General features: G+C 42.0%; 1 protein-coding gene across 3 annotated transcripts in view; it reads left to right on the forward strand.

The window, feature by feature from the left end:
* sorcs2 (sortilin-related VPS10 domain containing receptor 2) overlaps positions 1 to 18,316 on the forward strand; it is a 671,324-nt gene that overhangs the window by 276,177 nt on the left and 376,831 nt on the right. For all 3 annotated transcript variants that reach the window (XM_088073963.1, XM_088073964.1, XM_088073965.1), the window contains exon 3: positions 12,106 to 12,205. In XM_088073963.1, coding sequence (XP_087930089.1) covers positions 12,106 to 12,205 — 100 coding nt within the window. The remainder of the gene's footprint in view (positions 1 to 12,105; positions 12,206 to 18,316) is intronic.

Raw genomic sequence — 18,316 nt, forward strand, 5'->3', positions numbered from 1 at the left:
GCTGTGACTTTTTAACTTCTTTAGTCTCTTGAGGCTGGGAAAGTAGAACTGAGACAAGGCTGCAGCTCCTGGTGTGAGCTTAGGTGTGGAAGAGGGGAAGGGCAGCATGGGTCTTCCAGACCGGCAACCTTCCTTGGAGGAACTTTGGGAGCAGGAGCTAGAGGAATAGCAGATGCTTCTCTTCTTGGCTTGGTGACATCCTTGGGGGTCTCAGTGGTGAACAAATCATGTCTGGAGATAAGTCCATGGGGAGGGACTAAACCTAAGGTGCAAAAGGTGAAATACCCTGGGGATTGAGGCACATGGCTGTCCCATTGTTTCAGAGAACAAAGGACATGCAGCCACCATTTTCCACTGGAGCTGGACTTACTGGAAGTGCCTTTACATGTCTAGTTAAAGTTGCACAAATGAGCAAATCATCAGAATCAGAATCAGAATCAGAATCACGTTTATTGGCCAAGTTCAACAAATGAGGAACAAGGAATTTTTTCCGGGTTGGCAATGCTCACAGTACAGGGGAGGGAAATAAGTTAGGGATAAGAAAAATAGAAAAAAAGACAGACATAGACATGTAATTGTATTTACAAAAGGAAGAGATAGGGAATATATACAAAATGTACAGTATGTAATTCAAAAATATACAGTTAGTGCAAAAACCACTGTGCATGAGGTAGTATGAATATATATATATATATATATATATTTTATATTTGTTGTTTGTTGTTGTTCTCCTGACACTCTGACTATTTACAGTTCATCAGAGTGACAGCCTGGGGTAGAAACTGTCTTTGTGTCTGGTGGTCTTGGCATACAGTGCTCTGTAACGCCTTCCAGAGGGGAGGAGTTCGAACAGTTTAGACTGGTGTGATGGGTCTGCAGAGATGGTGCCTGCCCTGCTTCTGATCCTGGACCGTGGTAAAGGTCCTGGATGGAGGGGCAGGTCGGCCCCAATGATTGTCTCTGCAGTTCTGATTGTTCGCTGCAGTTCATCCTGTCCTGTCTGGTGGCAGATCCAAACCAGACAGTGATGGCTGTGCACAGGACAGACTGAATGATGGCAGTGTAGAAGATGATCAGCAGTTTCCTTGTGGCAGGTTAAACTTCCTGAGCTGTCGAGGAAGTATAAACCTTTGCTGGGCCTTTTTCCGGACTGTGTCAATGTGGGAGGACCACTTCAGATTCTGGGAGATTGTGGTTCCCAGAAACTTAAAAGTGTCCACAGTAGACACTGTGTTATTGAGGATGGTGAGGGGGGGAGAGTGTGGGTGGGTTTCTCCTGAAGTCCACTGTCATCTCCACAGTCTTGAGCGGGTTCAGCTCCAGGAAATTCAGACTGCACCAGTGGACCAGGCTGCTCCACCTCCTGTCTGTAGCAGACTCATCACCATCCCGGATTAGACCGATGACGGTGGTGTCGCCTCACAATGAACTTCAGGAGTTTCTACAGACGGGTCCCTGAGGTGCAGTCAGTAGTGTAGAGGGAGAAGAGCAGAAGCGAGACAGGACACACCCCTGGGGGGCACTGGTGCTGATGGACCGGTGCTCGACATGATGCTGCCCAGCTCACCTGCTGCCACCTGTCAGTCAGGAAGCTGATGATCCACTGGCAGGTGGAGGCAGGCACTGTGAGCTGGGAGAGCTTGTGGTGGAGGATTTCGGGATAATGGTGTTAAAGGGCTGAGCTGAAGTCCACAAACAGGATCTCTTGCATTACCCTGACCCAGGGGTGTCGAGGTGTTGCAGGATGTAGTGGAGTCCCATGTTGACTGCATCATCTCACGACCTGTTTGCCCGATAGGCAACTGGGTAGGGGATCCAGCAAGGCCTGTAATGGCCTTCAGGTGGCTCTGCTAACACTAGCTTCTCAAAGGATTTCATGACCACGGATGTCAAAGCGACGGGCCTGAAGTCATTAAATCCTGTGATGGAGGGCTTTTGGGGACTGGGATGATGATGGAGCGCTTGAAGCAGGAGGGCACTTCACACAGCTCCAGGGATCGTTAAAGATCCGGTGAAGATGGGCGCCCAGCTGGTCAGCACAGCTCTCAGGCAGGAGGGAGACACAGAGTCAGGTCCTGAGCCTTCCTGATCTTCTGTTTGTGGAACAGGCTGACCACATCCCCCTCCCAGATTGTTAGCAGGCAGGATGTCGAGGTAGGGGGATGGGGGTGCAGGTAGTCCTTTTGTGGGGGTGAGAGGTGTGAAAGGTTGCTGTTCAAACCTGCAGTAGAAGTTGTTGAGGTCGTTGGCCAGTCTGGGGTTTTCTACAGGGTGGGGGGATGGGCCTCTGTAGTTGGTTAGGTGCCGCAAGCTTTTCCACGCTGACGCAGAGTCGCTGGCTGAGAGGCGATTTTTCAGCCTCTCACTGTAGCTCCTCTTAGCTACTTTGATCTCCTTGGTCAGCTGATTCCTGGCTTGCCTGTACATGGCCCGGTCCCCACTTCTGTAGGCCTCCTCTTGATCTGACGCAGCTTCTCAGGTTGGCAGTGAACTATGGCTTATTGTTACTGTATGTGCAGAAGGACTTGGTCTGCACACATGTCCTCACAAAACTGATGTATGATGTCACAGTGTCAGTCAGTTCGCTCAGGTCAGTGGTTGCAGCTTCAAACACCCCCCAATCAGTGCAGTCAAAGCAGGCCTGTAACTCCAGCTTTTGACTCTGTTGTCCATTTTCCTTCACTGTCCTCACCACAGGTTTGGAAGTTTTTAATTTCTGCCTGTATGTGGGGATGAGATGAAGCAGACAGTGATCAGAGAGACCTAAAGCTGCACGGGGACAAAGCGATAAGCCGCCTTATATAACTGTGTAACAGTGGTCCAGAATGTTTGTGTCCCTGGTGGGACACTTGATGTGCTGCCTGTATTTTGGGAGTTCGTGGGGTGAGGTTCGCCATTAAAATCCCCTGAATGATGATGAAGGAGTTCGATGTTGTTTCTCCACGCCTGTTATCTGGTCGGCCAGTTGTTGTAACACGTTAGTTACACAGGCCTGAGGTGAGATGTACACTCCGACCAGAACAAACGAGGAAAACTCCCGCGGTGAATAAAATGGTCTGCAGTTTATGAAGAGTGTTTCTAGGTGAGGGCTGCACGACTTCTTCAACACTGTGACATCTTTACACCAACCTTCGTTTATATAGAAGCAGATTCCTCCTCCCCTTGTTTTCCCCGACAGCTCTGAGATGCGGTCCGCTCGGAACAGCTGGAAGCCCGGCAGCCGTAGTGCGCTGTTTGGGATGTGTTCACTGAGCCAGGTTTCAGTGAAACACAGGGCGCGGATCTGCTAATGTCCCCTGCTTTTACGCTGAGAAGCAGCAACTCATCCATTTTATTTGCCAAGGAGCGGACGTTCGCCAGATGTATAGACGGGAATCCCAACATTTGTATGTGTGTATGTATGTATATTTATCCAAAAATATTTAGTTTTTAGTATTTCTTATATAGTATGTAGTGGACTGCCTTGGCGTGGTCATTACATTTTCCCTCTGAGGAACTCCAGAGCTCAAAGTCCCCTAGGCAAGTGGGGCCACGTCAAGAGACACTGTTTTATGAACCCAAAACATCCAACAGAGGGTTGTTAATTAACTTAAATGATACTCCATGTAGGCATCTGCAAACACATTCTGCTCTTAAGCCACAGGAAGTGTCAGTACTTGACCCTTTCCATCACAAGATGCTGTGGGAGGTAGGCATTCTGGAGGCCACATCCAGCATACAACAGGATGTAAGACATCTGAATGACCTCCTGGGGTCACTCAGGCATATGAAGCAACAGTCATTCATTGCCCCCCTTGCTGAGATGACAAAAGGCAGGACATGTTGTAAAGTCATTATACATCCCTGTGTTGAGACTAACATCTGACAGAATCGCTTGGACCAAGGTTGCGAGTTAAAGTTAATTCTCTAATCCTTCTCTTTGTAGGTAAGAGTTTGTCTATGTGCTTTGATGAAGAAGTAGGGCCAACTCCCATTCTTTTTTTTAATTTAATTTGAATGATTTAGGTAAAAGCATGTTTTATTCCCTTTTTTGTGATGGAGCCCTATTGCCATCTAGTGACCTTAATTATCAGTAATCTCGTAACCTTTACTTTATAGTTACATCTTATTTTGCATTCATTGTATAATGTTAAAGAGTAATCCTATATCTAAGTAATCATCAAGTTTGTTAGAATCCATGGTACAATGTTATGTTATGTGTGGTCATTTAACAGAATTGAGCAAAGGATCTTCAGAGTCATGTGTTACGTTATAAATTGCCTTTAGATCTCCTAACATGTATTTGAAATTACTGTGATGAGACTATAGTGATGATGAGATACGTGAATTTATACACAACGGGTTAGATCGCGTAATTCGTCATAAAATACAGAGAAATAAATGTCTCCTAAATTACATTAGGTCTTTTAGAAACTAATGCCAGATGTGCAATCGCTCGGCGCAAAAGTTCGCTAACTCCGCCTTCCATCCGCACCCCAAATTGAAAGATAAAAACTGAGTGAGCTCAGCTCAGACTCTCTCTTCTCAAGCTCTTCTCTCGTCTCTCTTCTCAAGTCTTCTGCTCTTCACTTTTTGCTTCTTTTTGTTTCACTCTTCAAGCCTCTTCAGGCTTCTCTTCAGGCTTCCTTTCGCTTCCTTTTGCCGCGGCGAGAATGGTGCCCCTTTTACTTTAATGAGTGCAAAGTTCAAATTTTAACGTAGTTATTAATAACCGCTACAAGTATGTCCTACGCATTTCTCAGGAACCAATTATTCATTTGATGAGTGCATTATTGGGGTCCCAATGATATGGGATGTGGATTTTGGTGTGATTTGGACATGTGACTCATTCAGTTTATACTTAATTCTGAATAAATGAGCAACGGGGGCAGGGCGTCAGGGCTCTGCAGAGAGTAGACAACACTTTCTCACCCCAAATTATTCCAACCCCTTCTCCCCTCTCCTCCTCCCTGCACTCCCCCCTCTCCTCTCATCTTCCCCACACTCAATTACTCCTCATAAATCTACAATAGCTCCCAACCAGCCTATGAATCCAAAGGTCTGGACAGCGGACAGTGCAAAATGAGCTCTCATATTAGCTCACCATCATGCAAAATGAGCTCTCATATTAGCTCACCATCATTACTGCTGACCTTCCACAGCAACCCCAAGCTAATCTCTAATTTAGCCTTATTAGTGATAGCCGGTCAATACCCCCCCCAAACAAGAAAAAAAATGCAAAAAAGAAAGGAACAAAAACCTCACCAACAAAAAGTGAAAAAAAGACTTCATCATTCACTGAAATGTGCAGCTTCTGTCTCCTCTCTGGTATCAGCTGTTTTTGGTTTGAGTAATTTTCACTGGTAACAGAACCGTGGTGTGACAGTGAGGACAGAGAGATAGGGCATCTAGTGTCCAAAGTCTAGATGATGAAATGTGTCTCTGGGCGTAAGGCCTCCCCTGAACATGGCCACGGTCCTGCTAATGAAGGGTGTGTTATAGGGTGAAGACTTTACAGACCTGTTGGTTAAACATAGATTACCACTTGTTTGTTCCAAACAATGTTAATTATAGCAATATAGTCGATGTGCATACCCCGACAGTCTGTGCTGATCAGTGGTCTAAGCATGTTGGTGAATTAATGAGATTATTTTTAATTATCCAAAAATATTTAGTTTTTAGTATTTCTTATATAGTATGTATATAGTATGTAGTAAATGTAAAAGGACAGTCCAGTAAGTTTTACTACAATAATGGCAATACTGTGTTAACACTGGGTTAAATAAGCAATCCGTGTTTTACAACTGAATCCTGTCACAAAAGTCTACACCATGCTTTATGATTTATCTCAGCAACTGCAAATGATACAGTACATATACCGTACTTTATCCTGATACAAAGGAAGGGGCCCGCCATGGGCCCTAACACATCAGGATTACATTGTGCTATTAATAGAGCAGCCATTCATTGCGCTATATGGCATGCCGCATATCACCAGAAAGCTGTGAATCTTGTGATTTGATGTATTTTGGCTGTGTCAAGATACAACCACCACAGCAGGTTCTATAACCACTTAAATCAGAAAAACAAACAATCGCAACTTGCAAGACGGTGGTTTAGGATCACCACATGTCAATAATATTGGAACAAAAACAGCTGTGATACACTCCCAGAGATCCAGAAGATCAAATCCAGTAAAATATTTAGTCCAGGCACATTATAACATCAATAAATATCCAGATACACCCTTAGCATCATTTCAGACCATCCAGTAAATGTACAATATTTTTGCTGTATTTTCTGTGATAATCCTCATATGCATGCATGAAATGCCAGTCCCGCGGTATCAAAATGGTGACTGGGATCTCCTCTTGTGATTGACATTTTGTTTGAGCCAATGTGAGCTTCTGTATAAAGTTTAGAGACTGCTAAAGTCAATGAGTGCCTGCAAGGAACAAGGGGCCTGCCTCTCTTTGGGGGTGTAGAAAGCCCATCAGTTGCAACTGAGTATGCTGATGATTGACGTTTCATTTAGCCAACAAAATTCTGAACACAGGCATATGGTGGTTCATGGAGTTGGTCACAGTAGAAGAGGGGGAACCCCCTGCGTGACAGGAAAGTCAGCTGGTGCACTCCGGTGCGCTTCATGTGCTATTGTCAGAGTGCATCTGTTTTGAGTGTGTTTTGTTGAGAAAAAGAGTGAATATGGCCAAAAAAACTCCTAAAACAAAATATACTGTGGTCGATGCGAGAGCAATTAGTCCAGTGTTCAGTTTTCTCAGGACAGAAGAATCTCACGCCTCAGTGGCGGAGGAGCTATTGATGGATGGAGAGGATTATCACCCTTGACAAGTGAGTATTTTATTATATTATATCTTTATGTGTGTGTATTGCTGTATATTTCGACAAAAATAAGCTTTAATTTGAATTGTGAATTGTGTGTTGTTTTTTTTTTGTTTTTTTTTTGTTTTTTTTACCGAAGGGACCTGTAATGGAGAGGGGAGGTGGGATAGTTAGTGTTACTATTTCTATTTGTTTTTCATGCTTGTGTCTCGACGTATAACTGCTTTTATAAGGTATTTTTGTGTTATAACTGTATATTTCGACAGATAAGCGCATTACCTGGGAGCCAGGTACTTCTGCCCCTGCAAGCAAGTGGCCACACACAATGGAAGAGCAGGACAGTAATTCATCAGAGGAGGAGCCATCCCTCCACTCTACAAAGAGGTACTGCGGGATGAAGACACCACTAAAGTGCTCTATCTGTGATGTGCCGCTGTGTATACTGTATATTCATATATATATGTATGTATATATATATAGAGAGAGAAATACTGTGTAAATAGTTCACTGAAGGTTTGCTGTGAATATGTACATGTGATGATATGTAAAAAGTTTGCTGTGCTTTACTTTTGAAATAAACTTGTTTTAAACTACAACTCTTATTTTTACTATTTTTTATATGGAGCGTTTGTGCACAAAGTTACAAAAATACCTTTTAATGTTTTTATGCTTCTGTTACTCTGAATGAGTAATACTGATGGTGTATATTTATACTTGAGAGGATACCTCTAAATGGCAGCTTTCAGTAGAGCCCAAAATTATGACTGTACATTGAAGCATTTAAAAATGGGAGACTTTTTACCAAAACAGGGGACCATGGAAGAAACTGGGCAAGGATAAAAACATGTGTTATTTTAGTGTGTTTACACTTATGTAACTCAATGAAAAAAGCACATGCAGAGATTCTGACTGTTGGGGATAAAACTTTAGAGTTTTACCTTTTAAATGAGACCATGCAAGTTCATGTACTAAAAATGAAACAAGAACAGCTCTCAGTTTAATTTGGGTACGTCTTGGACAACCGTCTTAGGTTAATTTTACAGGAGGTTTTCTGAGTAATTTGCTCCCTTCCACACAGTCACTACTTTCATGTTAGATACAGTTAAGGCTGTAGTAATTAATGTTTTTGGCTGGACTCCAGAGGGCAAAGTCCTCAATACAGCAGTCTGTCCATCACAGTGAGTGATGAAGTTACAACATTGGTCAGTAGAGGCGATGACCCGAGTGTAGCTCTTTTCCCATTCATCGTTGCTGTTTCAAATTGGATAAGTGCTGACAGAGCCGAAGGCGGCGACAGTCCTGTTATTATATCATCAGGTGATGTTTTGTTTACAGCCATGCTGTGTTTTGACAGCCATTATAGTTCTTCTATGAACTCATGGGGTGTATACAGCTGCACTGTGTATGATAGGGGCATTTTATGTATTTTCCATATTTGAGTACTTGCATTAAGATAAGATAAGATAATCCTTTATTAGTCCCACAGTGGGGAAATTTCCAACATTGCAGCAGCAAAGGGATAGCAAAATAGCAAGATAACTGTGCAAAATAAACTATATTAATAAATAAGTACAAAAACGTGCAGGATGAATATGAAGGAAATAAGCACAGAGGATGACATAAACAAATTATTACAGAGTACTTAAGAACTCACAACAAAATCTTATGTAGGAACAGAATCATAAATTGTCTGCAATGGACACCAAGTGCAATATGAATTCCATTTCTTGAACAACTAGGCTTTAATTAGCATATTAAACCATAAATTGAAAATAAACATTAGAAAAATCTGCAAATGTGCTGTTGCTACCATCTATGTTACAGGTTACGTGCAGCACTGAAGGACTGTTTATAAAATGCTCTCCCAATATTCAGTTCACCATCTGCCTGGTTAGCACAAGCTAACACAGCAGCAGTTGCTGACACCAGACACTGGGCCATTTAATGGTCCTAACAAACTCTCACCCACACTGAAACAGCTCAACTCTGTCATTAAGGCAATTGATAATCATTTGCTATGTGATGCTAACTGTAAGCCCTATGGGTGTGTGTATGTGTGTATGTGTGTGTGCACGCACGTGGACTCACACCAATTGCTCCCTGGTACAGAGTTCACACTCCCCTAGTAGTAGTAATATCAATAGTAGTAATATTGATAAACAGAGAGAGAGCAAGAGAGACAGCGAAGCTACACACTGCACACATTACCACCACCTACTCGATTTACTTTGAAGTTTCCACTTATTGGGAAATAAATAATAATGATAATATTTAAAAAATGATAATCATATTATAATAGGCTCTTCCCAGTTTGAATTGTTGGTATTTTGCATTACAAGAAGATTTAAGTCTCTGTAAATTGATAATAATATATCTATTGGTATGAAACAAAACAAATATCTGCATGCAAGGTAAGGAAGCAGTCACAAAATGTATGTTATACATTGATAAATGATTTGGCATGTTTTTTAACTGCTGACCAAGAGTAATAATCATGGTTATGCCCCTGTAGTGTGTTTAACAAAAAGAATAAAAAAGATATGAACCACACTCAAAAATTGAAAATGTTTATCTTCCTCTGAACTCATTAGAATTGAATGTGACTGTTCAGCGTGGTTTTTGAAATCACACCATGAAAATGCAGCCTCCCAGTCTCTGCACATCAGGCCTGCACACCATCCACAAGTGTGGTTTTTTGATAAGCACTGAGCTGTGGCTGCTAACTTAGCCATCAGCATTAAATCTGCCCATGTCCTCCAAGTGATCCCAGGTTAAACACTGCACACAGGCCAGTGAGGAAGATGAAAACACTTGCCAGCTCACTGCAGAGAAATGGCTCACCCCTGCTATGCCACTCCATTTTCTCCAGCTGCATCAGAACGCTGTGGGAGAGCTGATTGCTGAATGGCTTGGCGGGGTTTAGAGTGTGTATGTGCCCCATTGTGTGTGTATCTGTCAGTGGTTGATGTCCCACTGTGCAAAGGAATGAATCCTCTCATCTTTAACCAGGCTGACGTGCTAGCTCATCATTCTCTTTCATCAGGACCTGTTCTTTCAGGCTCCCTCCTGTTGAACCATCAACCCTCAGCTAAATGCTGCAGCATCTCCTTTCCTCTCTGGTGGATTGCTTTCAAAATATTGCCCAGAAAGCTTTTAAAATCTGCACACTAGTAGAAGCAAATGCAGCACAATAATTAAATTATTAAATTAAATTAATTAAAAATTTAATAAAAATAAAATGATTCACACTGGGCATTATGCTTGTACTTTAAGTCGACATGAGTTTTCAGAGTGCATACAACAAAATCTAGAGCTTGTTTATTAAAAAAAAAGGACCAGTGAAGGATCTCCCACACCCCCCAACAGAGGTCCTAGCTAAGACGCTAATGTCTTAAATCAGAGAAATGTCCTAATCTCCTAGAAGCATCATAAAATCATAGAAACTCCCTAAAGTCATAGAAATTTCCTCTAATCCTAGAAACACCCTAAAGTCCAAAAATGCCCTACAGTCAGAGAAATGTCCTAAAAACCTAGAAACATGTATGGGGTTGCTGCAACTTGCCCCTGGCCTCCTGTCATTTTGCAAAAGTGGCCCCCAAGCAAAACAAGTTGAGTATTCCCGCAGAAGAAGTTACATCAGCATCCTTTAACCTCTTTGAACTCAGTGAAATTCAGTTTCTTTCTTAACACTGCATTAGTCCTCCCAAATATGTACATATGTATATTCCTGAAAGGAATTTGAGACATAAATTATCCATGAGTAGTCATCTTTCCTAAGCCTTGCTGAGCTGCAACCTGCGCCGTTTTTAAAAACCTGTCACAAACATTCACCTTCACTCCGCTTGATGGGTGTTACTGAGGTGTACTGGAAAAACAATCCAGCAGCTAGCAATTAATCTCAGCACACACAGTACCCAATACCTGCTCTTAAAGCTGCCAGGGATTGGCCAGTACTTTATTGCTAGCCTGAGGCTGTTTTAGCATTGTTGTGGTAGTGACAGGTTATCCAGCCTTTTTGATTTGTCACTGGGCTCAGACCACGGACCACAGAGTGGTAATATGGTAACAGAGAGCTGATATGATGCCTTTGGGGCAGTTTGAGAGAATTAGCAGGCCGCCCTCTCCACAGCATTTTACTGATTTAATCTCCCTTTGCCAACACAAAGTTTATTCATGGAGCTGCTGTTAGTTTAGAATGCAAGATAGGTTTGGTGAAGTAGAACCAAGGAAAGTCCAAAAATGTAATTTTACATGTTGTATGTGCAGCAAGCACTTTAAGAGGTCATTCTAAACGTTTATACTTTTATACCATACCATACCATGCCTTTTGTGTGTATCTCATGCATGAAAATAAACCAAACTTCAGACGTAGGTCCAGTCCTATGCTAAACCTCCCCAACAGGAATTGGGGGTCAGTAGTCCTGACGGTGGCACTACGACGACTGTTTAAAGGTCAAAACTTTAAAATTCATAACTAATCACCTGTATGCCCTAAGGCTTTTCATCTTCACTAAACTGTAGGTCTGACTGGGAAGACACTTTTTAAAAATCCAACCTAGAGCAAATTTTGAAGTCCATCACTCTGTTGTTATCAAAAGCTGTAAAACTAATTTAACCTATCTCCCCCCACATTTTTGCTCAGTTACCACCAGACTGAGTTCACAGCATCTGTCCTACACATACATTTTCAAATGATCAAAAATTGAGCCCACAGTGCATCAAAATGTGTCACTGTAAATATTATTGTAAACAGCTACTGCAAATTCTCACTGAATAAATCTCCAACAGCATTTTATATTCTGCCATCATGTAGCCTATAGCAGTCAATGGCAAAATAGCAACTTTAAACATCTTTTTTCATGTATCGATCAATCAATCTGTGTAAAAAGCCAAAAAGACATTGTGCTGTGTGCATTAGAAACACATGATTTCAAAGGTATTTCAAGGATTAATGATATTTTTGCCCTGAAAGTTTTATTGATGGATCCTCATGGACTTAAAAAAAAATGTATTCCTACTCTTCGTACTTTTCCTCTTCGTCAACCTCCCCTTCTTCTTTTTTATCTTTAGACTGTCTTGAAGCACAAGTTTCTTGTGTTTTCATTGAACTTCGTCATTCTCCCCTTCTTCTTTTCTGATTATTCGTCTCCTTCCCTTTCCTAACATTTCTCCATTGCTATGTCTAGGATAGCTATTAGGCTTTCTTCTTGCTCCTCAATATGCCCGACCACTACCCATTGCTGCACAACAGTTATAAATCATGTTTGTGTCTCCTGCTTTCAGGTCTACTGACTATGGAACCACCTACACCAAACTCAATCTGATGCCAGGGACAACAATTGTGGTGACCAGCTTCTATATCTGCCCAACCAACAAAAAAAAGGTAGGAGGATCCAAAGACTTTTAAATATCTGTTTTGTTTATAAGGTCGCTGAAATGCAATGCTGATTTGCTCCTCTACAACTGACAGTTTTAGATGGAAAACTGCAAAGCTTTGCTTTAGGGTTCTGTTTTGAAATGTGAGTTGGAGGCCTGAATGAATTCTTCCAAAGGCAGGCTGGGTGGAATTACAAGACATCTTGATGCGATTTCAAACAAGACTAGGTTAAAACTTAGTATATGGCTGGACTTCCTTCAGGGACTTCTTTACTCTCATTGAATAAACTGATGACGTATTTTAGGAATATTTTATATTATGTTAAATTCATAACGTTAACATTAAAGAACAACTGATAAACTCTACAAATTACCCAAATGCTTAAGTGCAGGACGTTTGTGTTAAATTGGCAATTATGTTAATTTTGTGCTGATTATTTCCTGTGAACATTTAATCAGATCAGTTTTCCTTGATCTTTTCTACGACAGGATGAGGCTGTTAAGTAGAGATTCTGAGTACAGCTTGTGTTTAGTTCCTCACAGTGCTCCATGAGATTAAAAAAGGCATATTTTAAACATTAATTTTAACTTTAAAAATACAATAGCATTTAATTATCATACTTATTTTATTTTATTTTGTTTTATTTTATTTTATTATGTTTTTAACAGCCTTTAAAACAAAGAGGGCCTCATGAACCCCTGGGAAGCTTTGGCGACCCACTGTTGGATCGAAACCTTCAGGTTGGGAACCAGAGGAAATGAATGAAATGCATAGCTGTGATCCAGCCCAAACATTTATGTGGCCTGAGTATAAGAGTTGCCAATTACATTTATTTAAGTACTGTACTGAAGTAGGCTATGAGGTGACCAGATTTCATAAACAAAAACTGGGAACTGAAATTTCCAACTTGGCAGTCAATATATCATTAAATTATCAAATGTTATTTTCTAAGAAATAAAAAAGGAGGGCATTTACAATTTCATTTGACCATGGTATGTTACACTGTAATAAACATATGATGAATTATTATCTATTAAATTATCCAGAATTATTTCAAGCCAAGTCAATTTTATTTGTATAGCCCATTATATAGACCTCTGGGCACTACCAAACAGTTGGACCTGAGCCAACCTATTTTCCCTCCTTCATAAAGACCTGAAGATGGCGCCTGTGTGTGTGGCCTGCCGTCTGTCTCTGCCAGCATTGTGTGTGTTTGTGCTGTTTCTGTCACTTGTTACTTACAATGTCAACTCTCTACTGGTGTACGATCGCCAAACACTGTTGGATATTCGTCTTACTACCCAAGATCTGGTGAAGTGGGATGATACTGGACACAAAACTTTGCCCCCATTTTTATCTGGGATTCCAGCTCACCTTTGCCACACCCTAGCTCCACCTCACTGGCGTAAGCGCCCCCGCCGCCGAGGTAAACGCAGCGGTCAGCTGGTGAGGCTGAAGGCCTGCATGGCGCGTTCTTCTACGGCTTCCTGGACCCCCGTTTGGAGCGATGCCTCGCGTCTTTGCTTCTTGGCCTGTTGTCGGCCCGGATGAGGTGTTCCAGTCCCGCGCCCCCCGCTCTCCCCGTCCCCGCCGGTGCCGAGTGAATCTGTGTAACCTGCGGCCTCTGAGTTGGGCTCCCCGGACAGCTGACGCCGCGGAGCCGCCGGTTCGTGTCAGGTTTGGCCTGGTAAACGCTAGATCGCTAGCGAATAAAACTTTTGTTCTTCAGGATTTCTTCACGTCCCGAGGATTGGACTTTCTCTGTGTGACTGAGACCTGGCTGAGTGTTGGTGAGTCCAGCGCTTTCACCGAACTTTTACCCCAGAACTGCTGCTATTTTAACTCCCCGCGGACGTCGGGCCGAGGTGGAGGAACTGCCACTGTTTTTAAGAATCACTATAAATGTAAGCAGCTATCGTTTCCATCCTTGTTCACCAGCTTTGAACTGAGCCTGTTTGAAGTTTGTCGCTCTCACACTGTGTTGTGTGCAGTGGTCTATCGGCCTCCCAAATACAATAAGGACTTTTTAACTGAGTTCTCTGATTTCCTGGCTGAAATCATGCCTAAATATGACCGTGTCCTTATTGTTGGGGATTTTAATGTTCATGTGTGTTGTCCTGATAAGCCAATGGCAAAGGACTTTTTAAGCCTCATTGACTCTTTTAATCTTGTGCAGTCTGTGTCTGGTCCCACACAAGAACGCGGACACACACTTGATCTTGTTTTATCTTTTGGTTTACCTGTTTTTAACTAAGAGGTTTGTGACGCAGTGTTTTCGGATCATATGCCTGTAGTATTTGAGGTTGCTCTTGCCTGTAATACAGTTAAACCTCGCGCTGCTGCCAGACGCTGTCGCATTATTAACCCTTCCACTGCTGTTCAGTTCTTGGCCGTTTTTAGTCAGACTCATAACTGTGTCACTGAGTGTCTGGACAACGATACGGAGGAGCTCAGCTCATGGTTTCATTCCACCTGCCAATCCGTTTTAGACACCGTGGCTCCGTTAAAAAACAGGCAGCCTAGGATTAAATCTGAACCCTGGCTGAATGACACAACCCGTGCTGTCAGACGCGAGTGCCGTAGAGCTGAACGAAAGTGGAAAAAGGACAAACTGCAGGTGTCATTTCAAATTTTAAGAGACTGCTGGCGTCATTATCAAACAACTGTGAAAGATGCTAAAAGAAAACATTTTTCTGATATTATTCTGTCAAACTGTCATAAGCCTCGTGTCTTGTTTAAGACCATTGATTCTGTTCTTAATGCCACACAGACTGTCTGTATGGAGTCCTCCCCTGCTCTGTGTGAAAACTTTCTTCACTTTTTCATTGATAAGGTTGCCTCCACTAGGGCTTTAATCTCATCCTCTGCGTATGACACTTCAGTCTCTGTATCCTGCTCTGCTGTCTTTGACAGGTTTGAACCCGTGACTCTGTCCTTGTTACAGAAGACTGTTGGTCAGTTGAAGCCCTCAGGTTCTCCAAATGATGTGGTCCCACCTCGACTTTTTAAAGAAGTTCTCCCCACAATAGGGTCCTCTGTCCTGACACTTATCAATAGTAGGTTGTCCTCATGGATGGTCCCTAAAAATTCAAACATGCAGTAGTACAACCTTTTATTAAAAAACCTCGACAAGATACTACTGTTCTTTCAAATTACAGGCCTATCTCTAAATTGCCTTTTATGTCAAAAATCCTTGAGAAGATAGTTTGCAGCCAATTAATGGTTTTTCTGGAAGAGCACAAAATACTTGAGGTCTTCCAATCGGGTTTTAAAACCTTGCACAGCACCGAATCAGCTCTTTTAAGAGTTTTTAATAGTGCTGGGCCGTTAACGGCGTTAACGTGCTGCGTTAACGCGGGGTTCTTATCGCGCGATAAGGAAATTATCGGGCGATAAACTATTCACTAAGTTGGGTCTATACAGTGAGCAAGGCACCAATTTCGCTTTGTTGTTTAAGCGCGGATGTATACCTGGTCGAATTACGCGGAGGGGGCGTGAACAAGGCAGAAGCTGGTCTGCCTGAGTGATTGGAGTGATTGGCTCAAGCCGTGTCACAAAGCTGCTGACTGTTAATGGTCTTCTTCATGACCTCTAATGTAGGCCCACAGTTCAGTTAGGGTCATGTTATCAGAGGCTGCGCCCTCTGCTGTTCATTCCAGTTAGCAGGAAAAAGCTTTTTCCACATGGAGACAGAACCTGTGTTCCTAAATGTCTGTGTTTAACAAAATAAAAAAAAGTTAAACACCAAAGTAAATCTTATGGAACATTATTTTTCTTTACCAAATATTATAGTAGAACAGCTTTCTCAAGCATTTTTTGATGCATTTTCATCATTTAGATAGATAGATATTATTTTGAATGTCTTTGGCAAAATTCAAATCTATAATTTTAATCTAGATTAATCTAGATTAACTACAGGATTGCAGTGAGATTAATCTAGATTAAAAAAATTAATCTATGCCCAGCACTAGTTTTTAATGATATTTTTTTAGCCACTGACTCTGGTGACTGTGTTATTCTTGTGCTTTTAGATTTAACTGCTGCATTTGACACAGTGGACCATGAGGTTTTAATCTCTCGTTTGAAACAATGGGTGGGTATCAGGAGTGTAGCACTGGACTGGTTCAGGTCATACTTGGCTGATCGAACCTTTTGTGTCAGCCTTGGTGACTCTGTGTCCTCCTCTTCTCGTCTCTCATGTGGGGTCCCACAGGGCTCAGTTTTAGGGCCACTTCTTTTCTCGCTCTACTTGCTTCCACTTGGTTCCATACTGAGGAAGCATGGTATTTCCTTCCACTGTTACGCGGATGACAGTCAGATTTATGTCCCTCTCAAAAAGAAAGATTCCTATTCTGTCAAACCGCTACTCAGGTGTCTAGATGACATAAAGGCATGGATGGCTTTAAACTTTTTAAATTTTAATGAGGAAAAGACAGAGGTGATGGTTTTTGGTGGCACCACTGGGCCCCCCCCTGTAGATCTGGGTTCCTTGGCCCAGTTCATCAAGCCAACCGTCACAAATCTTGGGTTTAAAGTGGATGCTGATCTCAAGCTCGATTGTCAAATCAGTTCGGTTGTTAAGTCGAGCTTCTTCCAGTTGAGGCAACTTGCCAAAATTAAACCAATTCTTTCAAGGCAGCACTTTGAAACAGTAATCCACGCCTTTGTGACCACTAGGCTGGCACATTAACTGGCACACGTAAGCACGAGCACATTTCCCCCATTTTAGCCTCACTTCACTGGTTGCCCATACATTTTAGGATCAGCTTTAAAATTCTTTTATTTACTTTTAAATCCCTAAATGGTCTCGCTCCCCCCTACCTCTCTGAACTGCTGCAGCCTTACACACCCCTCCGCTCTCTCAGGTCAGCTGATCAGCTGCTCCTGAGTGTACCTAAAACTAAGCGTAAGCTCAAAGGTGACCGTGCTTTTGCTGTAGCAGCTCCTAAACTATGGAATGATCTGCCTCTACACATCAGACAGGCCTCCTCTCTGTCTGTTTTTAAATCCCATCTTAAAACACATCTCTTCTCCCTGGCTTTTTAGCATCATGTGAGATGTTGAATGTATTGTTATTTTATTTTATTGCTCATTTTATTTATTTATATGTATGTATATATGTATATATATGTATATATATATGTATATATGTATGTATATGTATGTGTATGTATGTGCACGTGTGTATATACATATTTGTTCTTGTTTTATGTCTTTTAATCTGTCTTGTATTTTACTTCTGTACAGCACTTTGGTCCACTGTGGTTGTTTTAAAGTGCTTTATAAATAAAGTTGGATTTGGATTTGGATTTGGATTATCACAAAACATGGTTTGCCTCAGAGGGCTTTACAGCGTACATCCCTCTGCCCTTAGTTCCTCACATCACCTAAGGAAAAACTCTAGAAAAAGAACCCCTGAAATGAGGGGAAAAAAAGAAGAAACCTCAGGAAGAGCGGCAGAGGATGATGAGTGATCCGTCTTCCAGGATGGACAGATGTACAATACATGTTGTAAAAAACAATTGAATTATAATAATGACAAAAACGAAAGAGAAAGAGAGAGGGGAAGAGAAAAGGGGAGAGGGGGAGAGATGCACAGCAATAATGGTAACAAATGCATATCATATTATTATTATTATTATTATTATTGTTATTATTATTATTATTATTATTATTATTATTATTATTGTTATTATTATTATTATATCATATTATTATTGTGGGCGTTCATAAAAGTCCCATGCGTATATTGATAGTGGAGGCGTGACTCATATTAATGGCACTAGAAGGTTGTGTCAAGCACGATCACAGCATCGGTGTAACTAGGACCCACAACACGGGCGTAGCCTTGGACACGACCACAGCAATGTTAAAACCAAGACCACGATCAGGGCAAGCCGGGGTTACAGTATCAGTGCAGCACGAGTATGACTGAAGGCAGGGTCACAGCACCAGCACAGCTATCACCACAATCAGGCACAGCTAAGACTGCAGCCAGGATCTGGGAAAACTAGCAAACAAGGGAGCAGGAATGCAATAAACAGATATGAGCATTTGCAGATGGAGGGAGCAAGAGTAGGAAAAAGGAGCTCAGTACATCATAGAGAGTCCCTAACT

Source organism: Plectropomus leopardus, chromosome 23, assembly GCF_026936395.1.
Source record: "Plectropomus leopardus strain MGB_pleo_1.0 chromosome 23, ASM2693639v1, whole genome shotgun sequence".
Classification (NCBI taxonomy): domain Eukaryota; kingdom Metazoa; phylum Chordata; class Actinopteri; order Perciformes; family Serranidae; genus Plectropomus; species Plectropomus leopardus.